This window comes from Dreissena polymorpha, chromosome 3 (genome assembly GCF_020536995.1).
Source record: "Dreissena polymorpha isolate Duluth1 chromosome 3, UMN_Dpol_1.0, whole genome shotgun sequence".
NCBI classification, from domain to species: Eukaryota; Metazoa; Mollusca; class Bivalvia; order Myida; family Dreissenidae; genus Dreissena; species Dreissena polymorpha.
In genome coordinates, this window is record NC_068357.1 from 48,473,987 (window position 1) to 48,493,276 (window position 19,290).

The 19,290-nt window shown below is 35.7% G+C and overlaps 1 protein-coding gene across 1 annotated transcript; it reads left to right on the forward strand.

Moving 5' to 3' along the window:
* The first annotated feature begins 7,775 nt into the window (after positions 1 to 7,775).
* Positions 7,776 to 9,929, forward strand: LOC127874056 (growth arrest and DNA damage-inducible protein GADD45 beta-like). Its single transcript, XM_052418166.1, has 4 exons — positions 7,776 to 7,941; positions 8,247 to 8,351; positions 8,563 to 8,882; positions 9,054 to 9,929. Exons 1-3 carry the CDS (start codon positions 7,889 to 7,891, stop codon positions 8,849 to 8,851), a joined length of 447 nt encoding a protein of 148 aa, XP_052274126.1. The 5' UTR covers positions 7,776 to 7,888; the 3' UTR covers positions 8,852 to 8,882; positions 9,054 to 9,929.
* Positions 9,930 to 19,290: the final 9,361 nt, after the last annotated feature.

Consider the following 19,290-nt stretch of genomic DNA (forward strand, 5'->3'; position numbering starts at 1 on the left):
CTAGGGAATTTTCGTCATTAAATAATAAAAACACCTCACTTATGCTACTTTGTTTCAAAATGCTTCCAAAAACATGTAAGTTGCTTGGCTGAAAACAATATTAATTTTCGACCTTAATATTTTACACTCAGTTGTATCAGGGTTTTTTCTATGAATCTGAAATCAATGATTATTATTATTATTATTATTATTATTATTATTATTATTATTATTATTATTATTATTATTATACCGGATTTATATAGCGCCCTTTTCATGCAAGAGTGCACGTTCAAAGGCGCTTTACATAAGAACATTTGACGTATCGCAGATACGAATACATTTTGCAATCTGTTTCAAAAGAAATCGATCTAAACTACTCAATTATACTATAAAACTACTCTATTATACTATAAGTACTACGTAAAAACATGCACAGTAACCATAGATTAGAAAGATCAACAAGACACTATCAAACTACCATATGTGTATAGCTATAAGACAATTAATGAAACAATAAAATCTAAAACTTAAACAATAAGTACTACGTAAAACAATAAAAAATAATTATGCTCCCTTTAAAAGGGTTAATTCAAGTTCATGATGATTGAGATTTTATATAATGAATTGAATAAACCACTGCTTATATTGCATAAGATTGGAGGAAGAGGTGTGTTTTCAGTGCCTATTTGAATGAATTCAGTGTTGAAGAACCTCGAATGTTTGATGGAAGTGAGTTCCAGAGTTTGGGAACAGCGTACATGAAACTTCGTTCTCCGTATGATACGGATTTAATCTTCGTTGGAATCACTAATGAAGTCGCTTCGTTCTTTGATCTTAAGTTTCGCCTTGGTTCGTAGACTTCAAGTAGGTTTTTCAGATATACAGGCTATTGTCCATTAAAGGCTTTGAACGCATTGGTAAGTATTTTGAAGTGGATTCTTTTTTCTACTGGGAGCCAGTGTAATTCTTTTAGGATCAGTGTTATGTGACTATAGCGGGATGTTCTTGTGATAACACGCGCCGCAGTGTTTTGAACATTTTGTAGTTTCTTGATAGCTGATGTTTGTGTTCCATACAGCAGTGCATTGCAATAGTCTAGCCGAGACGTGACAAGTGAATTGACCAATGATTTTGTGGCATTTGGTGTGAGATATTGCCTGATGTGACCTATTTGCCTAATCTGACCGAAACATGAAAAACAAGGATGAAAAACAACAACCAAACAAACATCTATTTAAGTGTACTTTAAGTTTTGTCTGGGATCATATATCTATTTAATGTACTGGATACCATGTACTTTCAACATGGACAAGTGTAACTCGGTATGTACACTTCTATCTTCTTATCATAAGCACTTAAAAGCCTAAGCATCTGGGGTTTATTATCAATATCGCACCACATGGACATAATAATTATGCATTCCATATAATTCACATACCACTTAAAATGATTTGTTGAAAGACACTCGTAATTCTCATTTTCATTATTACTGTCTAGAAATGCTTTGACATTGACCATTTATGGCTCAAATGCACGCGTTAATATGAAATAAGCGTGTATCACACATAAACAAAGTCGTGTTTTACATCATGATAATCATAATTATCATGATCATCATTATCATGATCCTCCTCCTTCTCCTCCTCATCCTCATCTTCTCTCTTCTTCTTCTTCATCAGCAGCAGCATCAGCAGCAATAATATAAACAACACCATCATCTTCATGATCACCAGCAATATGTAGCAGCCGTTTGAGAAGTACACACCATCAGCAGTTACTTCGAAAAGTTGAAAGATCATGCGAAGTGTACGTATCCGGACTTTATCATGATGACGCACTTTAAGCGGAACCAGTCACGACCTTGATGAAACCATTGAATTAAGTGGGCAATAAAGGATGTCTAAAACGCACTTAATGTTAGTGTTTTGTTGTCTTCTCGCTTCTTGTTAGACTTTCAGCCCCGCTTTGCGCAATTAAACTTGGCAGAAATACGGATGGCTTTTATATAATGAATGAAATTCGTAATTCTCAGAAAAATGTGCACCGTACATGTGATAAATTTCATGGAATAAGCGCTTGCGTAACGCGTCTGACGTTCCATTTACGCGCGCATAGAAATTCCCTCATGTTTATTTTATTTTACATTACCGCGAGGGAAAAACAACTCATAATTCTCTGGCGTAATACGATTCTTGATATATGAGTTTAATGGGCGCGAGCAAATGTAATTAAAACCCCCATGGTGAATGATAACGAAATGAATTACGTTACTGCAATACATCATCGACTTTGACTTAGTTTCGTAACAGACTAGCGCACAGGCTAATCAGGGAAGACACATTCCGCCTTGATTGGATATTCAGTTCATTAAATATAATTAAAACGAACGATTCCATAAAGGCAGACAATTTCTTCATTGATCAGCCTGTGATGCCAGAGCGAGGCCCATATCTGTTTTATATACAAATTTCTTATACAGGTACTATTAAAGTATATCTATTTGTCCTAGCACCCGCTGTGTGGCGATATATACGGAGAGAAAACAGTGCAGTCAAGCTTTGATGAGTCAGGTGACAGAAAATAATACACATAACGATATATGAACCACGCTTTGTTAAAAGGTGGTTAATGCATGTGCGTATAGTGTCGTCCAAGTTTAGCCTGTGCAGTCCTCACAGGCTAATCAGAGACGACACTTTTCGCTTAAACGGGGTTTTTGCCAAGAAGAGACTTTCTTTAAACGAAAAATGTCATACAAGCGTATTGCACAGGCTAATCTGGGACTATGCTTTACGCACACGCATTCACTCTATTCACAGAGAAATGCTCATATATAATGGGGCTTTAACCCTTTGCATCCTGGGAAATTTGTTGTCTGCTAAAATGTCGTCTGCTGAAGTTCTTAAATTAGCATTTTCTTCTATGTTTTTTCAAAGAATACTATCAGAATAGCAAATAGTTTGGATCCTGATGAGACGCCACGTTCTGTGGCGTCTCATCTGGATCCAAACTGTTTGCAAAGGCCTTCAAAATTCGGTTCCAGCACTGAAAGAGTTAATACCCCGATTGGAAGACAAAATAGAGGAGTCACTCCCTTCAACTAGGCTTTTAAGCAAACCATTAAAGTCTCTATAACGCTCAAAATCAACGAAAATTCCGTTAAGTATTCCGTAAAATAAAGTTAACACCTTAACAATCAGTGTACCTTATAGCAATATCCAAAATTTCAACGCTAGATGTGGTATGATTACATAGATTTTTGTAGATACAAAATGCTCGTGTTTATTTATTTGTGGCCACAATTAATGCCCGCAAATATATATATTCATACGACACACGAACACCATTTTAGTGTCCATGTGTCGAATGAATAGATATGCAAAACAATAATGAAAACGAGCATTTTGTATCTACAAACATCTATTTTACCAGTCCACATCTGGCGTTGAAATTTCGGCAATTGCTATAAGGCACACTGATTTTTAATTGGTTAAGTTTATTTTACGAACAATTGTACGAAATGTTCTTTGATTTTAAGTAGTAATGTTACTTTAAACTTTGTCGCTGTTTATTTGTCAATAAAAAATAGCAGATCAGAATTTCAAAGACTTATTTATTGTACGATAAATAACGACACTGTGGACATCATTACGAAACTAATATGCGCTGATATCTCTTCGTTTATTTTTAAACAAAAACAATAATATATTTTATTATGTAGACAGACAATCAGCATTTATCTTACATAAACAAGCGGAGTTTCGAAATGTACTTTGCAACGTACGCAACTGTTACCCTATTTTGTAAAATAAAAACACCATAATGACAAATAAGACCACATTTTACAAATACAATTGTTCCAGTAATAAACGTGACGTGCTTTCCCATAAACATGATATCTTATACATCATTAATTTGGCAGTTCATGAACAGATGACATCCATACAAGATAAATTATCATTTGCATTTTAAATGTGCACGGATTAAATACTCTATTCTAATTATGCTATCTGTTATAACAGTCACGAATAAACGTCATAAACACGATTTTACGAAATTACATGACAACAACAAAGTAGCAACTGAGCACTTTTAAACAGGTCTGGTGTTTTCTGGGAAGTGTTTTGTGTTTGCGTCAATTTATCTCTGAACTGGTACCGGTTTAGAGGCATATTATCATAACAACTTGAAAACTAGGAAAACAGCTGGGGAAATTAATATGTTAACACAAACAATAAGAAGAACATCCTATATTGAAAACGGCATACGCAGAAAACGCTTACAAGATTAATTGCTTCATTTAATAAACGACTCGTCCGATGAATAAATATTTTGTGTTAACGTGGGGTGATTGATGAACGCTTTAGTTATTTAAATTTTGTTGAAAAACATGTGTTTCGAATTTAGTTATTACATTTGTAATATATATTATATTAACAATATGTAGTTTCTTCTTAAGTGGCTTATGGTGGTCCTAATTGGTGTCGCAAACACCATCAACTGCAAAAACATCAGCATTGTATCATATAGGTAACACATTTATGCCTAGTGGACTCTCCCATCCTTCTAAATTGGATCAATTTATTTCCAAAATTAGGGATATGTAGTATATTTATTTCTATATTTAGAATATTTCTTACAGAAATTTCTTAAAGCAAACAGCGCAGACCCTGATGAGCATCATGCGGCGTCTCATCTGGGTCTACGCTGTTTGCCAAGGCCTTTTTTCTAGACGCTAGGCATTACTGGGTTAAGTTAACAATACATAGTTTATGATGATAATCATCGGTATCAGAAAATGAAATCAACAGTTTCTTTATACAAATCTAACACATTATCGCCACCAGCCAAACTATCATGGTATCTAGTTTATATCATGGGCCTCGTTTTCGGAAAACTGGGCGAAATGCATGTTCGTAAAGTGTCGTACAAGCTTATAAGGGACGACATTATCCGCCTAAACTGGATTTTCGTTACTTATTTTTAACGAAGTGGCAGGTATCGTTGAGGATTAGCCTTTGCGGAGTGCACATGCTAATTTTGGGACGATATTTTACGTGCATGCATTCAACCCAGATTTCCGAGAACAAGGTTCTAGTAATAAAAGGATTCCCGCAAATATTTACCAATATTATGAAATGGACATAATGCTTGTGCGTAAAGTGTCGTCCCAGATTAGCCTGTGCAGTCCGCACAGGCTAATCAGGGACGAAACTTTCCGCTTTTATTACATTTTTCGTTTGAATGAAGTCTCTTCATAGCAAAAATCCAATGTATGCGAAAAGTGTCGTCCCTGATTAGCCTGTACGGATTGCACAGGCTAATCTGGGACGACACTTTCCGCATATGCATTCTTGTTTTCTCAGAACGCGACTCTTATAAATAAGGATAAAAAATATATGCGATGACAGAAGTGCATTTCCACTTACTCATATATTGACAAATTGAAATTTACACTTTTTGTTTATAATTATGTTATGCACAAAACGCACGTTTACAAAGATACACCCTTGAAAGCGATCGGTGGTATCGGCGACTGCCCGGAAGCTTTTCTTATGATAACAAATTCGTTTGGAATCCTGCATACTTGTAAATTGTAAATCAAACAACAGGAAATTCTTTTTAATCGTGCATCAAACATCGGGATATACTTGTTAATCGTACATCAAATATAAAGAAGTACTCAACGATGTTTACAACCTATGTATGAGGCTCACAGTCAGGATGATTTATAAGGTTCTATTCCTCTAGACCAGCAAAGTGGAAACCCCCTACGCCGAATTATCAAAACACAACGCCTAAAGTATATGGAGGGCAAACAATCCCCACGGGCATTCCCCACAGTTGCCTCTTTTTTAATCTGTCAATTACTCATTGAAGGTAATCAAAGCAATCCTATGGGTAGTTATACAATGACTGACCATAAATAGCTCTGCTTAGATTGACTTAATACCAACATGACAGGCGGGCAACACCCAAGGCAAATTTCCAATCACTGATTTTGTTTCACTGCGTTTTTTTTGTGTAAACTATATGATTTGCCTTATGTACGTAGGTTTAAACTTTAAATGTATTCTTCGACCTCATGGTTTCCTGCTATCTGAAATAAGAATGCGACTAACCGGGTAACACCAGGCGATAAATATGCTCACATGAGACGACACCCGGGGATTTAAATACCACCTGATCGATAATCTAGAACCCATGATAGAACGCTTTTCAGCTGATTAGCGGAATGTTTTAAATTAGTTATAAAAATTTACTTATTAAACAGGTGGCATGTTTAACCATATCGTGTACAGTACTTGGGTAAATTCGATACGTACTGAATGGCTGCATGTTTCAATCGTTACAGGCGCAAGTGTCGTAGTGACGAAATACAGCAACATCAAAACAAAAGGTGGCATTTTTCTTCAATTATTTACAAATCATTACACTAAATTCGATATGTACTGACTGAATGCAAAAGTTCAACTGGACACTGTGTTAGTGTATTAGTTACGAAACACACATGAAAGTCAAACAAATGACAAAAGCACACCACCTAAACAACATCTTAATAGACGATTCAAAACTCATTGACGCTGTCAAATACACAAGGAGTTTAGTCATCATGGAGTGACAGAAATGGAAACACTTGCAAGACAATGGCACACCCGAGTTACATTGAAATGCCAAAAACATAGGTAGTTGCGTTTCAGAACTGTCAAAAAGGTGCAGAAAATAGCCACCCATCAGCTGCAGGAACTCTTAAATGTTTCACCGGGTTCGCAATTGTCATTCACAGGACTCGGGTCGACTCCTAATCTACAAATGAAACAAACTTAAATGAAAGCAAATCACAACGACTATGAACAACTATTTGGCAATTAGAATGTTTCGACCATACCACATATTGGTTTGTACGTATTTTTTTTTTTTTTTTTTTTTTTACAGATGTAGCATTATGCATTATTGTTTGTGCATATTAGACCGCATACCATCAGGCATGTGACGACATCTCCGTTTGAAGGAATTTCGGTCAATGCAAAATACTGGGCAAACACCAAGAAAGGCCAACGGATAGAAAGCCCTTTTGAATAGGTCATTCAAACTGACCGATATGGCAAAAATGGCAAGAACGTCAGGTTCAATAACCACATTTTCCCACAAAAGAAAATAATATATTCCAATATCATATGAATCACATATCGATGAAAAATTGGAAACTATAGGCTGTTAAGCCTTGTCAACAAAGCCCCAAGCTATTGCTCGTTGGGTTTAATGCGTTTGTCTATAATTCAACCACTGTACAAGAGGTCATTGCCTTCTCGTATATTAAAATATTATCTTTCAAGCCCCAACATATCCCAATATATTTGATATTACAAATTAGAACTATATAACACATATCAATAACATATATTATGCAAATTAGAAATCATTATATAACTTGCGTACTGATTTCTTTTCTTCGAACTTTCATGGAATACTAACACATTGCATAATCAATGTCAACGTTGTTATTTATGATGCACACGTCGCATTCAGAGATTTTACAAGGCATGTATCTATCTCATTTTCGTGAAAACAGTCCCAATCAAGTACCAAGAAACTGCTTCATGTATACATATCTTCCTGTTTCAAAACATGTTATTGCAAAGTAGAACGTTGCACTCGATAGCGACTACGGTCGTTCGTTAGATAACTATACAGCAGTCGATCGAACCGCGTGGCTTTGTTTACATCGGAACAACCAATGAAAATACAGTAACTGCCCTCGTTAAGGTCATTGGTATAAAGGCCGCGAGCTCAGATATTTATAACATAACGCAAAACGAAAAGCTACTGACAACAACCTCATAACGCAACGTTGAATTTATCGTTTTACTTTGTGCAAGATTTATGTAAAAGGAATATTGTGACAATGAAATCTTACATTAGGAATATGTCTGTGGAATCCGGATCTGAAAGTGAAATGTAAGCATTTGCTTTAAATTTTATTTGGACTTTTTAAAAATTGTGTAACACAATTATAAATTATAATCGTATCATGATGATGTTGCAAAGTTTTGAAATATTTTTTGTAAACAATAAATATAAAACTGTCAAGAAATGTTCAAATGAAATACCAAAATAAAACGTTTAAATCGACAAATAAAAAGCATTTGATCAGGTTTTAAGAACTAAGGTTTAAATTGGATTCTCGTGGGCACTGAATGACTAATAACGAGGAAACTGAAAAAGGATGTACCTAACGACCTTGTACTCGTTCTTTGTTACAGGTCGTGTGACGAAGCAGTTCAAGACTTTGAGGAGGTGATCTCACAAGCTGTGAGAGAGACGAAATGCATTCAGGGGGTCTTCAAGTGCGCCAGCGTTCTTGAGCAGTAAGTATTAATTGATAGTTTGACTGATTACCTAGAGGTGTATCTATTTCGTTTTTGATTTGCTCTAATTCAATTTTCATATTTATATTAGAGGAGGTGCAAATATTAAGTTGATATATTTCTGGTCATGTCGAAAGGTGTCTTAAATGTCGATGCTTTAAAAAGCTACCAAGGCGTTATCATAAATCCAATTGATATTTTATGTTTTTAGTTCCCCGGAGCTGGTAGCATTATGCATCTTGCCAGAAGAGCAAAGCAAGGATATCTCTGCGCACATTCAGCAGAAGTTGATCGAGGCTTATTGCTGGGAGAACGACATCAGAGTTGTCAACATCCAGGAGAAGGTCTTCCACAGCATCGCGAAGGCAAACAGAAAGAAGGCATCGTCCGCAACTGATCTGACGTGCATCTTGCTGACCACTGTGCCATGCGACGCAAGCCTCACGGATATCGATGATGGCGATTTCAACGACAACATTTCCAATAACAACATTGGTTGACGATGACCCGTCACAACCCAAACATTTAATGGTAGGTTTCAAGTATTTTTTTTATTTATTATTTTTTTGTTTTATTTTATTTTTCAATCATAGCTCCGATATAAATATTATGTATTGCCTACGAAAATGAATAATTGAATGAAATACATTTAAGAAAAATTGTCAATGAAAACTTATTTGATTTCTTGTTGTCTCATTATAGGGAAGCCCAACCCATTACATCACAATCATGAACAGCAGCTGTCGCCAGTCCAAACTGGCAACAGATGGCATCACGCGTGTTTGATCGTTGGGGATCTGACGTAGCTAAATCACTCGTTTGAGCTACAGTGTGGATTTAGTTAACACCATCTGATGCAACAGACAGCATCGTCGGCAGTGGCTGGTTCACTGAACTGGTTAAAACCGTTCGTAGAAACGCAGCGGCGAAGTGACGTAGGCTTGACCGTGGGGTGGACGTTGATACGTTTATAATGAAGGAACTATGAACTTCTGGAAATATGGACAAAAATGAAGTGGTTGGAACGAATGTGCAGCAATTGAATGGGGATAGTTATCTCATGTGACTCTTGGTTTCTCGCTCAGGACAGTATCGCGGACTTTAATCATGGGTGCTTCAGAGTTCAACAATTCATCACCCAACATTTACAACATGGAGAACTATTTGTCAGTCGATCACTGTTTGTACTTGACACAGTGTGCGATATAGATAGAGCGCATGACTCATCACGCGGGGATCACCACTGTATGATTAAACCATATGACTGTCATATTTTAAGCACGTGCTGTATAGAGTTATGCCTCCTGCATGACTATATTAGATATTGGAAGCATGTGTTAAAGATTTATTCGCATGAACTTAATTTAATATTCTCATTAGATATGACGAATTATAAATGCAATAGTAATTAGAAACAACTGATATAACAAGTAATTTTCTTTTATTAACTTACTTACTAACCAATAATCTTAAATCTATGTCGTATGTGTAAAAACCTACTTATGTTTTGACATAGTATAAACATGCGAATGTTTTACATGATTGCTGTATTCTTTGATTAAATCAATGGAAACGTTACCGAGTATTGTTATATTTCATAGCATTCCAAACATTGCTCACATTCCTGAACAAAGCCCGTTAATATTCAACCGCAAGACGAACCAAATGGTACACTCATGTATTAAGAGTTCAGATATTGCATAAAGAACAATGCGGTCTCACCGTTGGGTTATGCAGTACGATCGATAAACGGTTTGAACACGCTGAGAAATTTCCTGTCGAACACTTATTAATTTACTCTTAGAAATGAATGGAGTTTGCTTGGTCAAACACTTTCCAAAATCTAATAGCAATCTTGAAGATAAGCATTTGGGAACGTAAGCAACGGATTGCAACCGACATCTCTAAAGGCAAATGTGACTGACTGACGGACGACTTGATGTACTACATCATGTTTATTTCATTGATTGCAGTTCACACTTTATTATGTCCTCTGTTCAAAATGACTGTGCAGTTATTTTACATAATTTTGACAAACATTACACTCTATCCATAAATCACGATACGCATATTAATTTTAAAAGCAGGTAAATTAAGACCGTTGACCGACCGTAACATGCTCGCTTTAAAACATCTTTACTGAATATTTTTTTGCATTTTACTAAGAGGACACTATTCACGAAGGAAAAGAAACACTCCCGTGGAAAATCTCAATCAAGGCCATTGACCGACTTGAACATGCCGTTCTAGTAGTTCTGTCAGTAATGTATCAATATTGGCCTAGGTTTAGTTTGTTGTTCTTTGGGATTTCAAAGTGTGTACCAAGTGATACGCTGGTACGAAACTTGATGATAACGTTATTGAATGCTTGGTTTTATAAAAAATATTCCATTAGTAATAGGTTGAGATACATGTAACATTTACTGCGTTAAATATATAATAAAACACACACAATAGGTTGAGATACATGTAACATTTACTGCGTTAAATATATAATAAAACACACACGATGATTTCAGTTTTCTTATCTGGCCGAAATGTATGCACGGATAGTGAAAAAGTAATTTCATGGTATTAGCAAGGCATGTTGTCTTGTCATGTGAACTTCCTAATAGACCAGATACTAGAAACTTGATCGGATGCATTTGATTACATGGTTTCTTTTACGTTTATGAAATTGTTCGTTTTTGTGCTAAAAACGTGACTTTGCAAACATAATTGGTGTTCAAGGAAGATTGTGAACTGGAAATATATTTTTGTTACCGTCATATACGTATTTGTTTCATATTTCACACAAAAAACGAAAAGCGTTATCCGTCTCGAAATTAGAAACCGAATTAAAAAAAAAGAGAAAACTATCAGATAAGCCATAAGCGGGACTTTCCGTATTTAAGGGTTTTAACGATAACTTCCTTGAAGGTTAATACTTAGGTAGTGTAACGGTGTTCTTACATCCATCCTACTTGTCGTATTCATTTAAACAAACATGATCACCACTAACACCTTTCATAGTCGTCATCTTAACACAAGCATTTCCTTAGGCAGTTAAGTGGTCAGTTAAATTGACCAGTCGGATGATATAGGACGTGTGTATTGATATGGGACCATAGATATCACACATCTGAATTATGTGTCAACGTCTTGACCACGATTCGAACTGACCAGTACTGCGACCCAGTACTGCGAGACCTTTGTCCTGTTATCGATATAATCTAAGTCTCGCTCTGGGAAAACAGGGCTTAATGCAAGTGTCGTCTGAGAATAGCACTTGCAATCCGCACAAGCCGATCAGGGACGACACTTTCCGCTTAAATGGAAGTTTTCGTTGAAAAGAAGTTTCTTTTTCGCAAAAATCCCGTTACGACGGACGGTGTCGTCCCTCATTGGCATGTGGGGACCGCATAGGCTAATCAGGGACGACACTTACCGATTAATTGATAGTTTTCGTTCACAGGAAAATCCAGTTACGATGGATAGTGTCGCCCCTAATTGGCATATGCGGACCGCATAGGCTTATAAGGGACGACATGTATTAAGCCATTTTTTTTCCAAGAAAGACACGCTTAATTATTTGAATGTGTCTAGTATGAACATAAATTAATGTTTAAAATAGAGCATGAATGCCTACATTTAATACAATCTTAAATGTGCTGGATTATACAGCTGTCGACATTTTATGTAAGTAGTACCAAGTGTTAAAGGACCTAGGCGGTACTTGTACACTGCTCTAAAGTATTGTTATATGTTATAAAGTGTTGTTGTGAAGTCTGTAGCTGGAAAGACGCCAATATGAAGGACAGTCTGATGTATTTGTCTGAATAACAGACGGCAGGAATATCACTGTGTGTATCGATCAGGTAGAGATGAGATCTGCAAAATAACGTAACCTTGAGACTGGGCTATGAGCAATATATATGTACATGTAGCAAGATAAACGACACGCTAAACTCCATTAGTCTCGATATATTAGTTTGATGTTTGCTTTTATAGACATTCATTTTTATGAATTCCTACCTAATTAGACCATGTACTACATATATATAATGGCGTATATTATGATGTGCAATACAGCTTTATTTTTAGCCAAATATATATTTGCAAAACGATGTTAAACAAGATTAAATTTAAAGATGTATACCTACATGATGTCTATGGTCACAATTGCCTATGCACTAGACAGAAATATTTTAATGTTCAAACATTCTTTATTCGTTTGTTTTCGTTTTATTTATTCATCAAGTGATTTTTATTTTGTTTAACACACTTTGTTGAATGCATACAAAATAGGACACACCTCTTAACATGGTTTTTTAATCATAAATGGAAATGTAAATAAGTGAAAAATGCAAATTTCACTTTTCATGCGCAACCTGTATTACATTTGTTCTACGTGAAACAATATTAGAACTGTTGACTATGATCACACACCAATATAAGGCAAACCTTAAGCAATACAACACAACTTAAAAAGAAGATTTTACTTATATATCGACGCCTCTTATAGCCTGGTAGTTGGAAATGTGTTCGTTAAATTGTGCTGTTAATGCATTTAACATTGATGAAACGTGACGAGTACTGATACACGGTCCTTTACTCCCACACGAAATACCATTAATAAACTTGCCATTAAATAGGTTTTGTATAATAGGTTCGATTTTCCTTGTCGCTTCTAACAGTTACGTGTTTTATTACCATGGGGAATGGAAACTTTGTTGTTAATTGTACGCGAAGTAAATATTCTATTTTTGCTATTAAGGATTCTATATTTTAACGCACCAGGAGCTAAATGATACTATTGACGATTTCTGTAATAGATATTCTGTAGGTTGAATATGAATCGTGAACAAGGAAACATTAACAACATATAACTTTATTTATTTTGATTGCCATACATGGTATTTTACAAATCAATGCAAAGGAATGCAAAGGAAAATATTTCTGCATAAATAAATTTATAAATAAATAAATAAAAAGAGTTCCGCGGTCGGAGATGACCGCATTGAAGCCGGATTTTTGATTTAAATGACAGGAAAGTACCTTTCGTGTTTTTGTCAATGCAATACTTAAATTACTGAAATATTGTTCAAAGGTCAAAATGAAATGTAAGTACTTTTCAAGGCATGAGCAAACCTTGTGTTATGTTTTGAATGCATGCATATACATGAACAACAATAACATTTAAGGTCACAAATATGAACTTGAATTGACAATTAGGAAAGTTTGATCTCAATTTTTTTATTAGCAAAGTTATAACAATTTTAACATTTTAACATTGAAGGTCACAGTGACCTTGACCTTCAAATGAATGACATTGAAATGAGCAGTGGTGATCTTCTAGTACTGGCCAACCTTTATGTCAAGTTTGAAGACTCTAGGTACAAGCATACCAAAGTTATAACATGAAATAAGAACTTTAACATTTTTACATTCAAGGTCACAGTGACCTTGACCTTCAAATGAATGACCTTGAAATGTCCAGTGGTTACTTACTAGTTCTGGCCAACCTTCATGTCAAGTTTCAAGACTCTAGGTCCAAGCATACCAAAGTTATAACAACTTTAACATTTTTACATTCAAGGTCACAGTGACCTTGACCTTCAAATGAATGACCTTGAAATGTCCAGTGGTTACTTACTAGTTCTGGCCAACCTTCATGTCAAGTTTCAAGACTCTAGGTCCAAGCATACCAAAGTTATAACAACTTTAACATTTTTATATTGAAGGTCACAGTGACCTTCACCTTCAAATGAATGACCTTGAAATGACCAGTGGTCATCTGTTAATCCTGGCCAACCTTCATGTCAAGTTTGAAGACTCTAGGTCCAAGCATACCAAAGTTATACCATGAAATAAGAACTTACACATTTTTACATTCAAGGTCACAGTGACCTTGACCTTCAAATGAATGACCTTGTAATGACCAGTGGTTACTAACTAGTTATGGCCAACCTTCATGTCAAGTTTCAAGACTCTAGGTCCAAGCATACCAAAGTTATAAGAACTTTAACATTTTTTATATTGAAGGTCACAGTGACCTTGACCTTCAAATGAATGACCTTGAAATGACCAGTGGTCATCTGTTAATCCTGGCCAACCTTCATGTCAAGTTTGAAGACTCTAGGTCCAAGCATACCAAAGTTATACCATGAAATAAGAACTTTAACATTTTCGAGCACGCCGCCACCCCGCCCGCCCGCCCGCCCCCCCCCGCCCGCCCGACAACATCAATCTATAAGCCGAGATTTTTTCGAAAAAAATCCGGCTAAATATGTAAGAACTCTATTGTTCAACGACTGACTGACACGTTTCAGGTTAGTTAAAACGAATAATGCAAGTTGGCCGTTCGTAAGCAGGCAGCGTTGTGTGACTTGAAGTATTCTTCTGCGATCTGTAAAAGGTCTTCAATCGTAATACTTATTGATGCTTCAAGAGCACATGTTAGCATTATAGATTTGTGTTGTTTCAACGTGACAAGCACGAAGGCATTAGTGTCTATGATATCGGTGATGTGCAATCGAACACGTTATTACTCCATTTTCCAACGATGTTTACGGAGATTGTTATTAGCGTCAGTCCGTTTGTGAACGTTGTTTACGGACTATGTAATTCATGTTTGATATATTCCATTGAAGAGTTGTTTTTTTTTCGTAGTGCTCCAAGTGATATCAATAGTGTCGTGTTCTGAGAAAACTGGGCTTAATTCGTGTGCGTAAATTGTCGACCCAGATTAGCCTGTGCAGTCTGCACAGGCTAATCAAGTACGACACTTTTTGCTTTAATGGTATTTTTAGTTTCAAGGAAGTCCCTCCTTACCGAAAATCAAGTTTAGGCGGAAATTGTCGTCCCTGATTAGCCTGTGCGGACTGCACAGGCTAATCTGGGACGACACTTTACGCACATGCATTAAGCCCAGTTTTATCAGAACAAGACACAATATAAGCCTCTCTCTTAGAAAACGGGGTTAACTGCATTTGTCCTCCAAGATTAGCCTGTGTAGTCAACACAGGCTTACCACGGAAGACACTTTCGACACTTTATGCTTTTATTGTATGTTTCATTTAAAGAAAGTCTCTTATTAACGAAAATTTAGTTAGATGTTAAGTTCTTTCCCTGATTGGCCTGTGCAAACTGTACAGGCTTATCTGGGACGACATTTTACGCACAAGAAGTAAACCCCATTTTACCAGAGTGAGGCTTAGGTATTGCTATCTCGCTATGTATGCAACGTTGGAAGTCGTTTTATCCCATTTATGCCTAGCATCTAGAAATAAGGCCATGGCAAACAGCGTAGACCCAGATGAGACGCCGCATGATGCGGCGTCTCATCAGGGTCTGCGCTGTTTGCTTAAAGGAATTTCTGTAAGAAATATTCTAAATATAGCAATAAATAAACTAGACATCCCTAATGTTGGGAATAAATTGATCCAATTTAGAAGGATGGGAGAGTCCACTAGGCATAAATGGGTTAAACTACATACGAGACAAGACACGTGTATTACATTTAACAAAATAACCGGGATTTTGATAAACATCATGATTTATGAACACGGTGATGTGCAGTGTTCAATTGGTTGAACGCAACCCTCAACATAACATTGGTGCTTCTTTTATTGCATGTCGTCTCACTGAAGGGATCTTAAGACATATTCGATACTAAATACAAACACCCTTTTTATATGATCCATTACTATTCGCGCTTAACGTTTGCAAAGCATATCGTACGTGTGTGGGTTGTTTTGGGAATGACCATAACACGTGGTGACATAATATATCTAATGTTGTTTCATTTATGAGATGGCATTTTTCAACAACTATAGTGACTATATACATGAAAATCGCAATATTGAGATTATTTTCATATAATTCATTTTTTTGTCAAGAGGTTAATTTTTATACTTAACGCATTAGGAATGACTAATAGTTCGACTACACGATCTTTATCTATAATATAATCGTTTTAAACAACGAAACTGCCTTTAGCTCCAGAAGGTCATTGACCTAACTTGTTTTGAATATATACGGTTAATATTATTATATGCATATCAGCCAATACTTCCACGTGCTTTTGAATTTCATGTTTAAAAAATGCTTTCGACTCGCACCATCTGGAAAATAGATAGACGAACTTGAAGGTGTTCAGTTGCATGCAATTTTGTCGTAGAAATGTGCAGAAAGTTTACTGAACACACCATATTCAATGGCAATAAGAGGACACCTCTTTCCGTGTTTGTTCGACTTGAATCATGATTAGACTTTTTGATTATTTAACTGCTTAGTGATATCAACAATTGACTTAAAGTATTCCTTGTTTCCCAAACTCTTGCGTTTAACATAACAATTTTAGGCGCAATGTTTTGGTTTCTGTAAAACATAATAAACTCACAATGTCCAAATGTGTTATTTGCCCCCTCTTCCGAAAAACAACCTTTGTATACCGTCAAAATCGTCAAATGTGAGTGAATTGTTACATAGTTTTGTTTTGGCGGCCATCTTGAAAAAATGAAAAGAAACACTTTCAGGAGGTTCGATTTAGGAAAACTTCTGTTATTAAGTAAGCTTAACTACCCTTTGTAGTAATGTTTTGGGGTTCAATGTGTATACTGACCCGACGAACATACACAATCATAGGCATACATCTAGCAGAACGGAAAACGGTGTCATAATAGATCATTACTGAAATATACGGTTCTTTTTTTTAATTTCTCATTATTTAGAGTCTATCCATTTAATTGTCATCGGTATTACATGAGATCAGCCTTTTTATCAGCCGACTTTCAAAAACCCTATTGCCTGAAGCAATTATACATTCATTTGCTTTCGGTGTTTGTTATATGACATTTTGTATACGCTAATGGGTTGTATATATCGACGAAGGTATCCAATATGCCTTAAACATTATAACAAACAAAGCAATTATAAAACGATTACTTCTTATGTATTTAATGTTTTGTTTGTTATGGAGGAGATGTTAACATCATATAAGTAAAATTATTGCTGAAATCAATAATGCTGAGTTTGAAATATTTCCATAAACGTTCAATAAATAAGAAATCGAGCAGTGTGCATTCCAGAAATATATGGGAACGTATGTAAAATCTTACGTTTGAGATCTGTATGAATGGGTTATAATTTAGTTTCTCTTAAAAACAAAGTAAATGTTTTACATGCTCTGTGCCAAGGATATTCATTTTCCTTTCGAAATATCGGCGCACATATGCATTTTTCTGTTATGGTGTATAAATCGCAAAGCAATGTTCGTCACCACCATGACTTTGCTAACGAGTGCTTGTCAGGGACTCTAACTTTGCTTTTCAATAAATGGCAATGTTCATTGAAAAAACAACAACACAGAACATAACTTATTTCACCAGAGAACACTCTCAAAAGCCCCTGACGGAAATGAAACCAGCAAAATTGATGTTTTAGTAAAGCAATTATATAAATGTATGTTTAAGAGCCCGAAGTATGAACGTCATTACGTGAGTCTAGATGCATGGTATTTTTTAAATCTGATTGACGGCGTCATTATTATCGTTGCCAATGGTAAGATGGATTTTGCTAATGCGTCAATTACAAGGCTATATTTGATTGAAAGCACAAAAAGCTTGACACGATGACACAACACAACACACCAAACAACAACAACAATAACAATAAAGATATTATTGACAATAGTTGTTATCAATCGCTGTCTACAAAACAGCGCTTTTATAAACGTTAATGCTTTGTTGCCGTAAATGTAAATACGCACATACGACACTTACGTCCGTTGTAAGAAATTGAAAAAGAGACAAACTCTGTCGTTATACACAAAACGACGTAGATGCACGCAAACCTTGTTGCCTTGAATACAGCCGACGCCAAAAAAACACACAAAGCAAACCTAACGTTATTATGTTAGGATGTTTAGAGAAGTAGTCCAAATTAAGGTTATTCACCTTCATTGTTGAGTAGAGAGGCTTATAAAGAGACACGCAAAGTACAGTAATGTCAATGGTTGCGATTTTGTTTGGAGAAAATATAAAGGCCCTTATTTTCAACGGCTATTGTTGAAAATTGTATATTGACCAGTAAAGCACAAATAATACGGATCACTGTCCCATTCTATCGCATCGCTTGCAACAGTAAGGGCAATTCATGACTAATATAAGTGAACCAATATCAGCAAAGACTTACACGATTATAATAATCATACACAAAGACAGGGTATATAACCATATTGACTTGGCACTTGGCTATTTTTAATATAAACATAAGCAACTTGAATATAATTGTCATTTCGTGTTATTTTTAAAGATACTAGCGGTTAAATATAGAAAAAAAAACGGTGTTAATCAATTCAAACAAAGACGGACTAGTAACGATTTAAAAGAATACAGAAACGTATTATGTGTCGCATCATCCTTCTCTCATCTCATCTCTCGGTCACCAACCTTATTGATCAAGTAACATAATGACTAGTGTGTATTGAATTCTAACCTCAAAGCTGACTAATAAGAATATTTTACACCTCACGCCAAAACACTGCCATCCTTGACATACTGACATACAAACTTTGTATTTAATGTGCGTTGTTCTATAGGTCAATGGAATACTAGACCCATGCGAATACAATGTATCTATCTCTTGATTTATGTTCCAAATATATTATACTATGTGAACTTCCCGTCGGTCAGTGGTACACTGGCGGCCGTTGACCTCGCATTGGTTTCTTGATATATGTAGTCATTGCTCTTAATGCGCTGTCGAGCAGGTTGATTATTGAGTCGATATCATTAAAAAGTCATAAAGAGACGACCTGGTACTTAAATATACACGATTTTAAATGAAAAAATGACTTCAAGACGTAAGTTGAACGGTGAAGAAGAGAAAATGAAATATACTTATACATCGGTAATGCATTTGTAAGGTCAATGCAGGTTAGTTAAAAAGCTGACAG